Source organism: Olea europaea, chromosome 3, assembly GCF_002742605.1.
Source record: "Olea europaea var. sylvestris chromosome 3, O_europaea_v1, whole genome shotgun sequence".
Classification (NCBI taxonomy): domain Eukaryota; kingdom Viridiplantae; phylum Streptophyta; class Magnoliopsida; order Lamiales; family Oleaceae; genus Olea; species Olea europaea.
In genome coordinates, this window is record NC_036239.1 from 3333004 (window position 1) to 3346854 (window position 13851).

Here is a 13851-nt window from a genome sequence, read left to right on the forward strand (position 1 = left end):
ATCTTTGTTGACTTTGACTCACACATTGAATCTTACCTGATAGTTTAACGGTAAAAAAAGCACACATAATTTTTAAGAAAATGCTTCACCAGACAAGCACCAAGTCAAAAGTCAGGATGTTTGATGCACCAAAAAACATTAATAATACTAATAATTGAAAGATTGATGGTATAGATTGTAACGATTGAGGAAGAAAATTGCAAATTTCCCAAAAACGGGTGGGCAAGGGGAAAATTGAGCTGCCGCTAGTTGGGCCTATGTGGCCCGGTCCATTGATTGCATTTCTTTCTAAGATACCGGAAGTTCTCGCGCCCATTTTTTCTTACATTTTCGGATCAGGTTTGTCGAATTCCGGGTCCGGATTTCTCCGTTTCCTACTCCTGCACCATCCCTTTGCAGGCTTCATGCCCTAATTCCAAAACCCTCTTCCCCCTCCCTCTGAGATTTTTTTCACTTTTCACCGACACCGTTTTACTTCTCCCCTTTTGCTGGTATGCTTGCGATGCCTTCTCAATATATGCGTGTGATGAGTGGGTTTATATATGCACGTAATCTGTTGATTTGTACGTAAAATTATCCAGGTTAGCTATGCATATATAGTTATATACACATGCATGCGGTATGCCTGTATATACAGTGCTAGGGTTTTGGAGCGCACTTAGGGCGCGATTTTTTAATTTAAATAAAAAATGATAATTGTGGTTTGTAAGTTGTAACACTGCTCCAATTCTCCACTTCCACTGAACATACGTGGTTACTGATTGCTGTTTACTGTTAATTGCAATCAGTAATGTTAGCAATTATTTCTTACTTTTGTTTTGAATTTTTAACTTGGTACTGTATATTAGGACCGTCATAGCCTCGTGGCATAGTAACAGGCTGAACTGATGCAATGAGTAGGCTATCATTTAGGCCTCGACCCCTCGACATCCACAAGAAGCTTCCCATTTTAAAATCTGTTAAGGACCTTGAAGATGACGAGGCTTCCACTTCTAACCGTACCTCCCAGATAGTGCGTTTTGCTGCAGAGGCTGATAATGAGGTGCCATTTTCAATTGAAGCACATTATGGAATTATGTTATGTAAATTAACTCCATGCTACATGCTAGCCATCCAGCAATTTTCTTGCCAATTAAATATGTTTCCTTGAATATTTGGATTTAAGTCTGTAGTATGGTGGCTGTTATTTGGAGTATATTTCGTTGCATAGTTTGATCATTTCTAGGATAACTATTGTAATCTGTATTGTGTGTACCACCACCTCGTGCCTTGTTAGCAAGTTCTCAGTAGTAAATCTTATGGTCCCGGTTCTAATCTCCATCCCAGCAAGTCAAGTGTTCAGTATGGCAGTCATACCCTGTTATCGTGTTATTCCTTGATTACTCGGATCTGCGCTACATCTAAATTTGGAGACAGGTCTCCTTACGAATTCATGCGCTCGGGAATGATTTTCAGTTACAAAATTCCAAGGTTCCAATTGTCCATTTGTAGGTTTGAGATGAGTTCTCCTTTCCCCTCTTTTCCCCAACCTGGAGGCCAAGATTGCTGTTTTCTTGAAAGGGAAAAAAAGGTTTTAGGTCTCAGGATGTTGTCACAATATCTTGATAAGACAATCCAACAAATACAATACGGAAAGATAAAATACTGTCTCTGTCTTTATTTATCACATATAGCTTTGTTTGATTCTCAATTTTTTCAAAACACATTTTTCTCTCTTCTTTTCAACCACACATTCTTCATTAAAATAATGTTACATGTAAATCAAAAACTTTTCATTATTTTTCAACCACACTTTTTCCACCAATCTACTATTTTAAAATGCATTTTTTCATAAAAATGGGGCTCAAACATCCTCATAAAAACAAAAGCTAACATACTTTGCTCATATTTTCCCCACTCATGCTCAAATCATTTGCCAAATCAAAATTGAATGTTGGATAATGTATGGAGGTTGTAATATTTGGCCAAAAAATAGTTGAAAAATATCTTCTGGTTAATCTCTAATAATTGCAGTATGAAACCTTGTTTAGCTTATAATGTATGGAAACAAAAAGAAAAAGATCTCTTCATGCTGATATAAATTTAATCTATGTTGAGCATGCTTGTACAACTGAAAGAATTGCTAATGAAGAACTTATAACGAGGACCTTTTATAACTGTATCAAGGATATGTCGATATGAACTTAACTGAATTAATGGCATTTTAAAATCAAACAAGAATGGTGGTGTGCAATTCCCTTACTGAAACAGCAGCTGAACTGACACAGTAAATCCAAGTTCCAGTTTTATTTTATCTTTATCAATTTTTTTTTTTTTTTTAAAAGGTGTCTAGGTGTGACAATATGATTTCTTCATCAGCAACATTGAGGATCCTATTGCGACTAACAAATTCTTTTTGGCCTTTGATTTTTAAAAAGCCTTCTGATAGAATGTACACCATGCTTTGTTGCTGGTTCAGAGTAATGATACATATTGCTTTCGCAAGACTTGTAAATCTTTGCCAATGTAAGATTAATTGCTTCTTGTCATGTCACACCTGTATGTAACATTTCAGCATGAGGTACAATGAGATGGGGTAAATGTGTTTTCTAGATCTGTTTATGCGTTGATTAATTAATGCCTCGAGTATATTTTCGCAGGTGCGACAAATACCTATCAAGAAAATTGCTTCAGAAATACCTATTCCCAAGTTTGTGGTTGTGGATTCATATGAAAGAGACTACTCCTGTACTTTCTGTCAACCAACATCATATGTGCATGCGAGGGGAGGTAGTTCAACTATAAAAGCTGCTGATTGGCTGTGATTTTTTTCCCGTATATGCTTTATAATTATGTTTATTGCTTACAGTTCGGGCTGAGATTGGTGAAGTTGTTGAATACGATCTTGACAACGAAGATGAAGATTGGCTTCTAGAATTTAACGGAGAAAGAAGAACTCTTGATGCTGAAATGTAATAATCTCTCTTAAATTTCCGCATAACTTCTATTTCCATCTTTTTCTTGTTACTTTGTCTTTTCTCTGTTTACTACATATTAATCATTTTATCTACATGTATGTAATTATTGAGAAATCAGTCTATAGCTCTAATTTTAGAACTGAAGGTGATATGTTTTTATGATTTTTTTTTTTTTTTAAATTATATTTTTACGATTTCATTCTTATCTTTTGGATGCGGGAGTGATAAAAACTGGTATCTCAGTAGAATATTGAGTATTCTGTTTTGAGACGGTAGTTATTTTCTGATTTGTGACTTTTCTACCAGTTTAAAACTTTTTGTTTAACTTTTAAACTGGTTGTGTGATGAGTTAAATTCTGTTTTTGATGTTATGCTAGACCTTGCTGAGAAATCTGACTATGTGACACTGGAATTTTCATTGTATTATCTTATTCAAGTGGGATATACCTCCTTGCTTTTCTTTCCGAGATCTATCCTACATTATAAAATTATTGTTGTAAAGTGCAGAGGAGGGGATGAGTTTTAAAGAAATGCACCTTATGACATGTAATTTACTCACTGTTTTTATTCCATCGATTATACTCGTGCTTCATGATTGTTGATGCAGGCTTGAGACAATTTTGTTTAAACTGGAGGTTTTAGATCACAAGGCTCGGGAAAGAGCAGGAGTAATCACTCCAACACTTGGCTCGCCTATTCCCATTCTTTTAACTTTTGGCGCTGCTGCCGAGGTGAAACTTACTTTCTGATTGCATTTTCTACGAACCGTGTAATTGTTGTTCTGATTTCATTTTTTATTTACGTTTTTATTATTGAATTTCATTTATGGCAAAGTGATTTTAGTGAGTGAGTTACTAGATTCAGTTGGCTTTTGAAGGGAGAGAAATTTTGAGTTATGAGTTTGGAAGAGAAATTTGAAATATAAATCCTTTCGGCTAGAGGAGGAACATTCTTTTGCTTTAATTTGAATTTCTTAAATGAATAACTGTCCTTCAAGTTTAGACTTGCTAATCGCCTCCTGTAGTATATTGCTCCAAACAACTTTAATCACTTTTACTTTTCTTGTTCGGGTAGATTTTTTCTTTTAAGTAGATTATATTCATTATTAGAAGGTATGGTAGGTGACTGAAGAAAATGAGGTCCTTGGCCTCGCTCAGCAGGGAACTTGGGTTTAACCAAGACCTTGTTAGATAGATATATCCTGAGTTCTGACTACAATGTCCTTGTGTGGTTTTTGTAACAATTCCCCTTCTAATATTTTTTCTTTTGAGAAAAGGAAGCTCAATGGAACATTATGTTTCATAGAAGCGGTTAGACATAAACTCGAGATAGCAGATCATGGAGGAAGCTCATCTTTGATTTTCCTGTTCTTGTTAAAAAGCAATACAATGAAATCAAGGGGGTCGATGCATAGGTACTAATTAGCGAGAATTTCTGGAAGTTGCTTAATTTTTCCCTCTTGTTCAAAAACTTGTCAACTAGATTACTAGTACAGAAAATTGTTTTAGAGCACTAAATCTTCAAACCACAATCCAGGAAATTTAGAGTTCGCACATATAAGCTCTCAGCTTCTCTTAGTGGCTACTAGCTTGGATCCTAATAAATTGAATTTCTTTTGCAAATGTTTTCATTATAAACACAACCCATGGCGGGTACTAGTTGTGCAACAAGTCAATTTGACAATAAAATGGAACTTCAATCTTAGTGCCTGTTTGGCCCCATTATTCCTCATTATAATGAGAAGAATAGTAATTTTTTGGAGAATGTGTAGTTAAAAAGAAAGAAAAGTTTTTGGGTTTATGTGTAATATTATTTTTTTAAGAGAATATGTGGTTGATGAGAAAAGACAGAAAAATGAATTATAATTTAATGGGGAATAATTGTAATGCCCCGAAATCTTTTTCATCTTCATTATTTTATTCTTTTATAAAAATAGGCTCGAGGTGTTATCAAAATTTTCTTCATCTAATTTGAGCAAAAATATCACTTTTATTAAGTTTTAAAATTTGAAAACGTGATTGATAATTCGATAACGATAAAATAATAACTTAAGTAAAGTTTTCATATTAAATATAATTTTTGAAATACTCAATTCCAAACTATTAGGTTAAGATTTAACATAAAATGTCGAATGCTGGATCTCTAAAATTATTAAATAACGTGCATTAACATAAAGATATTATTCAAATAAAAGTTGACAATTATATTTTTCAGAAACTTTACTTGGCGAACCTATAAGTATCACTCGATCAATTTTTCACGCGTCCACACGACCCGTTCTCATCTAAAAAGTTATTGTAAGAGTGAGTATTTTGAAAAATACTCAGTAAGAATATATACACATTCTTATTAACGTGATATAAATCTAAAATTGACATAACATACCGTCATTTCTTAGATTTAGAGCTCAAGGAATTTTTTAAGAATTCTCATATCTCGTAGGATTTAACATAACTGACTCAAAGCTCCATCTCGTAGGATTTAACATACTTGATCTAAAGGTCTATCCCAAAGGATTTAACATAGAATTCGATCCGAAAGTCTTATAGTATTACATGTCAAAATTTATATAAATATCAAGAAATAAGAATTTACTACTTTGTACTATGTATTCTTACCTTATTGACACCAATCAAATCTGAAAATAATGGCTTGTAGAATAGAAAAATAAATTATTTCTAATACATTGTGTGTGTGAATTTATAGGGATTGCATGTTTTTTTCTAGAAATTACAATCTAGTTAGATCACCTATATATATATATATATAATTTGGCATATATCCTCAGGTCACCGCACATCATATTAGTTTTAACCTTTGAATTCCAAACTTAATATTCTTTTCAATTTCCAACGTAACTGTATGAATTGAATGAAAGTTTTAGATTTATTATTTCGTTTATTAATAAAATATAAAATCTAGAATACTTTCTTTATATCAAAATAACTCGGGTATAACTAGTCTAAAATTTTTTATTATTGAGCCCAATATATGCTATTTAACACGAGCTACAAAATGAGTATAATATTGATATATTTTTATTAACTTTTGAAATACTTAATTATTTGACTCAAATAACTTACAATAAAATTCTAAAAATACACATAAACAAAATAAATCATTTATGCAAATGAGTGAGTCGTGTGTATTACTAGAACTTTTGGACTTTTCATTTGCTAAATGACTGATTTTAAGTTTAGGCCCCATATGAGAAATAGTAAGAAAAATTCGGGGTGTTACAATAATGGGGCCAAACGGCGGGTGTAATGTTGTAAAAATTGGTCTTGACCAGTGTCATCAGTCATGTGATTCTAAAAGCTTGTGGGGGTAAAATGTAGGCCTCTTTATGTAAATGTAACTAAGGAGTCTACAGAACAGCACTTACTCAGATTCAACCTGTTAAGTTACCAAACTTCAAGGGCCCTCAACCAAGATGAGTCCTGGGTTTGATGAAGGAGTTTGTGACACGTCATGTCACAATTCAAGTCAGGCTGTTTTGAAGGCAGCCTAGCTATGCATATATCAAAGAATTAGTTTAGTGGATCTTTGTACAAGATTTGGTCTTGATCAGTTGAGTTTATGGTGTACCACACCATGGGTGCAGCATTGGTTTCTTTACGAGGCTCGCTTCGCCAAGAGAATTCTGTTTCAGAATCTTTTGGTTCTTAGGCACCAAACACTTCTAACAACAACAGCTAAGCTTTCGTCATATTGGCATATGATCATTCATTTTGGTTTTCTTATTCTATACAAAGCACAGTAATGGAATACGCACTTTGCCTTACATAACAACAAAATTGTAGTGTGCTTATGGCCTTCTATTTCTTTTTCTTCACAATTTTGGCTCTTACCAAGTAAGTTGCTCTGGATTTTTCTAATAGTTTGTCTGCTCACATGATAGGCATTGCAAGCCCTTTCCATCAAATATGGAGTTTTTCAAGCTGTTTACAGTTACTGGAAGCAAAAGGTATCGGTAACAATTTGATGTAATTTATGTTTTTGATGTCTGTTAGGGATTATTTTTACTAGAAACAAATAATTGTCTGGATCTGTAGTGTTCTTGTAATGGTTTGGCAACTTTAGCAATAGTCTCACCTCTTTTATCTCCTTTTCTGTGAATACTTGGATATGATCTCAGAAAAATACTATTGTGCTGTAAAATGAGACTGAGACTTTATTATAAAGTTGACCTTATCTTATCAAATTAGTTTGACAGTACCATTATTGTGATCGGTGGAGTGCTACCTATATTTAACTCATTGTTTCTCTCTATCATTGCTAGAAACTTGGAACTCTCTAGTCATTTCATGTCCATCTCCCCTTAAAAGCAAGCATGCATTAGTGAGTACATCTTAGTATATGTCGAAAAATGTTTTGACATGGGAACAAGGACAAGTTGAAATTATCATTTGGAAATATATTTTCATTTATCTGTTTATAAATTTTATTTAATTTTTTATAGAAGTTATTTGAACTTTTACATGAATATTTGTTGAGATGCAATTTCTTTTATAAGTTTCTGCATTTCCCACACATGTCAATCTCAAGTTGGATCACAATGATGCGCACACACAAACACAGATGATCTATTAAGCACTAAGCTAAGCGCTGTAACATGTTACAATAATTTATTGATGGATTACAAATTTAACTCAAAAATCTTGAGACCACAATAAACTTATCCACTAATGGATTCATGTACCATGTCAAAGGTGCTTAGTGTAAGATAAACACGGTGGTTAGTAGATCATTTCTCTATATATATACACTAGGCATCTATAGTTTTTGCAATGAGAACGAGCAAGGCTCGCTCTTCTGATATGTGTAGTTGATGAATATTAACTGGGAATTTTTTTCCCTCTAAGCTATGACTACAAAGAAACATTTGAATTGGCATGTTTACTGGGAAAAGTAGATAAAATGGTTGATGATTTTCACAAAGTCTGCTTACATAGAATTGAATGGTTTTGAATTTTATTTTATTTTATTTTATTATTATTATTATTATTTGGTGCATATTTATACTTATTAGAACCTTGCATGTTAGGGATATAAAGGCATGTGACTATGATACGTGAAACTTTAACTTAATGACGACATGGTGGTTTGGCAAGGGACACGAAAATGTTTTTAATGTACAATGGACCGTGTAGAGTGACATATTAAGCTGGAATTGGGAGCTGGTTTACAGCCAATTTTGCTTATGATAATTAAATGATTTTTTCAAGATGAATTCTCACTTATTATTTTGCCAATTTTGCCTCTCTGTGTTTTTCTCTACCAGCGGGAACAATGGCAAAAACCGATTCTTCGGCGTGTGCAGGTTCGTTTCTCGTGTTATTGGTTGTTGTTACTATTGAAGAATCCTGTTTAGATACACTTGATTAAACAAGCAGGGCTTGATTATTTTTTCATTCCCTGCATGCGGTAATATAATTTGATACTAGAATTTAACTTAAGTCTTTTCATAAAGTATAGGTCTTAGGTTCGAATCTTGGAGGACTTGATAAAAAGCTGTGAGGGGTAATATAGGTTTATGATGACTTGGGCACGAGGCATGGGTCATTATATCAAGTTTCGCTACCATCCATTTATCGAAAATGGTGCACATGTAATGCTTTCATTGGGAAAAAATGAATTTAGCTTACATGTGAGGGGCTTGTTAAAGATAAGATTTAAATGCTATTCATCACATGTGACCTCATCTAATGGGTAAAGCTTTTAGATCAAGTGTTTCTGCATAATTTGACCTCAATTTCGTCTTTGCCTATTAAGTTGCTAAAGATTGCAATTAGAAGTGCTGCTTGCATATTTCCATTTTCTTCTCTCACCAGTTTAGCTTTCTAGGATGGAGTTTTGTCACGGTTCATTATATTGTCATTCTCAATAACTTCTAGTGCGGAAATAAAGTTGAAAAATTCAAAAATACTTAGAGAATAATTTGATCATATTGAATAGGTTAATTGAAAGTGTACAAAGCCTTTGTTTACATAGACAAAATAATTTCCTAATTTTACCGGTATAAGGAAAGAAAAATAAAAGCTTAAAAGGAAATAAAATCCTAATCTTAAAAGAAAAAATGAAAAAAAAATCTTATTCTAATTACGAAAGGAAAAGAAATCTTATTCTAAACAAGAAAAAGAAAAAGAAAAAGAAATAAAACTCTAGTACAACAAGAATTCCTATTTGGAATAGGATCGTCCTACATCAACTCCACTTTATGTATGTGCAGTTCCTGATCATCTGATTTAGGATTCATTTGTAGCTGTGCCTTCCCTCTGATTTTCTTGAAGCTTATTTTCTTAAACTGCCTACTTGTATCTGCTAATAACTGTTCCTTGCAATTTCTATTGCAGCCACCTCCACCAGTCAATGATACCAATCCATACAATGTATTCAGGCGAAGGGAGAAAGCTCATAAGCTTCACACTAGGAGGGTATGTGGTTCCTTAGTTTATGAGTGCTTTCACATTTTTTTAAGTGGTTAATTTTTTATTTTTGTTATATTATTATTTATTAAACCTTGAGAAATAAAATGTACATATAATGCGTCTTGTGCATGCTTGCTGTATACTGCACAGATGCAAAGGAGGGAAAACAATGTACAGTCATTTGAAAAGCTTCGCCAGGTTAGTCTTTTCTCCCTTTAATCATGTTTTCTATGATGTAGTGAGAATTTTTAACTCAAGTTCTAATACGTTTTCTGAAGTATTAACTGTCGTATTAGGCCCCGCTTGGCTCCATTAAATTTTATTTTATTTTTCTTTCTCCTACTTTCAACCGTACAATCTTCCTTAAAATAATATTACACGTAAATCAAAAAAAATTTCTTCTTTTTCAACCACCCATTCTCAAAAAAAAAAAAAAACTATTCCACCCATTAAAATTTGAAATAATGGGGGCCAAATGGGGTCTTAATCCTTTTGCGTTGATTACACTAGAGTTTTTAAGGCTTGTAGTTATTGAATACATGCTCTTCATATTTAAAACTTATTCAACTATTACCGTGTCCCTGGATTATGCATCATTTCTTGATTGGAGTTTGCACACACTCTTTGCCCTCCTGTGGAAGAATTCTAAGTTTGGCTGCAGCATAATACCACCTTGATGAACTAATTTTATATATTAGCATGAATCTCTTGACTTGACAACTTGATCGAGCCATGGTTACTTTCTGGACTACGAACATTATATTCAAGCCTGCTGCTTGCATCGTGTTCATATTCATAAAATAAATTTGCTTGGACATTGAATATGTTTTCTTCTGCTTGTTACTGCTCATTGTAGAATTTAAATTCTAATTTCTGGCCATTAACGGAGTTTACAAGTGACATTCAAGAAGCTGAAGAGTGAGGAGCTTGGGAGCTAAAAATTGATAAATCACTTCCATAACTTTAGAAATATAGAAGCACTTTTGCATCATACAATTACTTGCAGTATCCTCTCTTGAACTCTGTTCTACAATTTTGTTTGAATGCTTTTGCTTAATGCACCTGTTCAGATTATCTTTATTTTCACCATCTCCAGGTCCGGCGGAACCTTGATCAGGCAAAATCAATGATTGAGACTCTGATCCAGGTAAAGATCCCTATTATTTAAGAAGTTTCATGATATTCTGATTAAGCTTTGTGCTTCGCACGGCGATGAAAACTTTTGCAATGACAGTAAGTGCTCATTCCTTCCTCATTGTCTTATGTAGAGGGAAGAGAAGAAACGGGAACTTGTGGAGAGCGAGGTTAGCCTTCAAAGAATTCAAATGAAGTACAAGGTATTCACAATTATTTTATCTTGCCAAACTATTGACAATATTGAAATTGTTATTCATTGCTTAGTAACTTTTTGAAGATTGATCATAGTACTTGTACACCAAATCAACCAAATAAGATCTCCGTGTCACAACTGGGACCACATTTCAGCAAGCACAGAAATGACCAAAATGCCATTATTTAAAAAAAAAAAAAAAAAAAAAAAAAAAAAAAAAAAAAAAAAAAAAAAAAAAAAAAAAAAAAAAAAAATTTCAATCATAAAAAAAAAAAAAAAATAGAAGTAAAACCTGACAGCTTGTATATGAGTGAAATCAGACACCCTAAGACATGCTAATCTACTATGGACATCTTTCTTTTACTAAAATTCTTATTAGCTCATGTGGGACACACATTTCCAGTTTTAGGTGCCAAACTGTTGTCTTTTCTAACCATGTAATGGCTTGTGGATCATGATGTATAATTATGAGTTGTATCATGTGCTTTAGTTAAGATAACACTGACCTTTGCAATTTCTTTTTCTGTGAATTAATCAAGGAAAAGCAAATTAATTTGATGTTTTTGCATGTTCACATGCAATAATATTTGTTATCAACAATTTTCTGACATTAGCAAGTCTTCAAAGAATAACAATGAAGCTACATTTAAAAAAATTTCTAACAGCATGATTGTATTGGATTGAGTCAAAGAAAATTTTGGCACTTAAGTTTTTAGAGAAGAATTTGACATCCAGGAGGAATACAAGATATTGATGTAATGATGATTTTAGACACAATATATATACCTACATATGATAGCCTTCAATCTATAGAGAGTGTGTGTGTGTGTGTGTATAAACAAGGGGTAAGACAACAATTGTGCCTATTCTAGCTTACATTCTGACATTGTGGTTTCTAATGGAAATTGGTTGTGTATCTTGTGGTTTAAACCTGATACTATGCTGCTGTAGAATAAACTGAGTTGGTTTCACTTGCAAGCACCACTTTAGATGGTACGGAATAGAAAGGTATTTGAGAATCTTTGCCCACAAGTAGATAGCATTGTAAGACTTATTAAAACACACGTGTACAAGATTATGTTTGCTTTGTATCCACATGTTTTGATTCATTATGAGTCGTTAGTTTTGGGACTCTTGTTCTTATCGTTTGTATATCTTTTCTTTGGATTGTTCGGGTATGTTCAAAGTAGTTGTATTTTACTTGTTTGATTGCCTGGGTATGCTCGGTGTACTTGTACACGATTTTGATCAATAGAATTTTACATTTATCGACCAAAAAAACAATAAATCAAAATGAGTTGTTTTCTAAGTAATAGAAGGTCAATAAAATATCGATTGGATTTTCCAGCATGAAACTGAGCTCCTTGATGATAATCTGGCGCTACATGGATTACCGTACTTCCCAACCAAGGTTGATTTAAGTGAGGAGGATTTTGTAGATTCTGATGACATGGTAAATGGCCACCCACATGGACCTACTGCGGCACAAAGTCAACCTTTCGCAGGATCGAAGTTAATGCTGGATTTCGCAGGAAGCATGAGGCAAGAGGCTGGACGTCGTCATATACCACACAGTTGGCTTCATAAACTGGTACTTGTCTATTGCTCATTCCTACTGAAAGTTCTTTGCCTAGTATAATGATGAGAGAAGCCATGGCAGAAGATAGTCAGAAAGATTATGAATTATTCACGGTAGACTTTAGAGGAGCTGAGTTTAGTTCAATTTATTGGATTCATTCAAGGAGCTACATAATAGGTGGAAAGATTTAAGTTATTTAGGGAAGTAACTGTTGGACAGTACCCTTTATAATATCTAACATATTATTCTTTTCCATATTCTCTGCAGGATCCGAACGAGCCAGTTTTGCTGTTTACTAAACCAATAGATCCATATAAACTATCAGCAGCGGGTGTAATATTTCCACCCAATTGTTCAACCCCAAATGGCAGATCATCACGCTCCTTTCATGGAAGGATGGGACGAGGGGGCCGAATAGTGTTTGATAGATGGAATCCGCTTATGCATACTCCAATTGACTGTGGTGATACAGTATATGGGCCTCCAAAACCGCGACATTCTGCACATCATTAATTTTCTTGCCATTCTCTGAGCTTTATCAGCAATGAACTCTTTCAGAATCAATTCAAATGTAATTTCTCTTTGGGTAGAGGTTTGTTCAAGAAAATATGAAAGCTGACAACATTTCAGGCTCAATCTATGGTAAATTGATGCAGAGACGAGCAAAACCATCTCACACAAGTTTGCTGCAGGCGATGCCAGAGTCTTCCCTACTCAAAACTCTCTACACGGGATCTCCCCTTGATACAATTATCTCATTCTGGCCTAGATGGACTAGGAAATAGCTCTCTGTTTAGCAGCACATGGTGTAAAATTTGCAGGGTATCTATTTAATTTGGAAGCTCGCATTAATAGCTCCCAATGACATATCTACCTCTTGTAAATGATTTGTATGGACCGAGGGCTATAGTTTGGTAAATTCAAGTTTTTCCTGTAGTTCGATTTTACAACCTTTTTTCCTTCCTGGTCATGGGCGAAAAGGGTCCGTGAATTTTGTCTCTTAAGCAAGTTTGACATGCATCTGGCCTCGTGTGCACGTTTTGTTACAGTAACGAATCATTGGGCTGATAAAAGAACAACTTAGTAAACATAGAAAAGAAAGTAGCTTGGTCTATAAAATTGGTATTAGGATTTTATTATCTTATAAGACAAAGATTTAGTTTTTGAATCCTGAAAGACTCAGAGAGAAATTTGAAAAGGATACGTAAGCATAAGTTTTTCCAAGGCAAACAATACATAATATAATGGCTTGGACAGAGACTTGAATGGTTGCAACAGACATTTCTCTTAGGCACTCACGCAATCACCTTTAGTTGAAATCATCTTATACCCAAATTCCTTGACAGAAGAAATTCAGTTTTTTAAGATGAAGGGGTTTAAACTCTACAGGTATTGTTTCCATTGTCAAAGCCTTCATCTGCATAGATCTTCCCATTAGCTGAGCACGTGCCTTGGTTGCCTTCTCCATTACCAGAGCCTTTGCTTTCACATTCATTGTTCTTTCCACTGGTAGAGCCTTTGCCTTCGAGTTCATTGCTCTTTCCACTGGCAAAG

At 34.0% G+C, this 13851-nt stretch overlaps 2 protein-coding genes across 5 annotated transcripts in view; one reads left to right on the top strand and one right to left on the bottom strand.

Moving 5' to 3' along the window:
- Positions 1–263: 263 nt before the first annotated feature.
- LOC111382338 (enhancer of polycomb-like protein 1) lies at positions 264–13256 on the top strand. 4 transcript variants are annotated; one of them, XM_023006293.1, is made up of 13 exons: positions 264–581; positions 860–1042; positions 2640–2769; positions 2849–2951; positions 3565–3688; positions 6859–6924; positions 8242–8280; positions 9314–9394; positions 9539–9586; positions 10485–10535; positions 10657–10725; positions 12067–12309; positions 12565–13256. In XM_023006293.1, exons 2-13 carry the CDS (start codon positions 893–895, stop codon positions 12808–12810), a joined length of 1350 nt encoding a protein of 449 aa, XP_022862061.1. In that variant the 5' UTR covers positions 264–581; positions 860–892; the 3' UTR covers positions 12811–13256. The 4 variants fall into 4 exon arrangements, with proteins under 4 accessions (XP_022862061.1, XP_022862068.1, XP_022862047.1 ...); XM_023006300.1 differs by having other exon boundaries at positions 264–491; XM_023006279.1 differs by having other exon boundaries at positions 266–581; positions 849–1042.
- A 417-nt stretch (positions 13257–13673) lies between these two features.
- LOC111377016 overlaps positions 13674–13851 on the bottom strand; it is a 3450-nt gene continuing 3272 nt past the window's right edge. The window contains exon 5 of the mRNA XM_023000033.1: positions 13674–13842. Within this exon, the coding sequence (XP_022855801.1) occupies positions 13674–13842 (169 nt within the window). The remainder of the gene's footprint in view (positions 13843–13851) is intronic.

What these genes read in the sequence shown, in the direction of transcription:
- LOC111382338 (XM_023006293.1), top strand. Translation starts at nt 893, where the DNA reads ATGAGTAGGCTATCATTTAGGCCTCGACCCCTCGACATCCACAAGAAG. An exon ending in ACAGTTACTGGAAGCAAAAG is followed by an intron (nt 6,925 to 8,241) that starts GTATCGGTAACA and finishes TTTCTCTACCAG; the next exon opens with CGGGAACAATGGCAAAAACC. An exon ending in TGATTGAGACTCTGATCCAG is followed by an intron (nt 10,536 to 10,656) that starts GTAAAGATCCCT and finishes TGTCTTATGTAG; the next exon opens with AGGGAAGAGAAGAAACGGGA.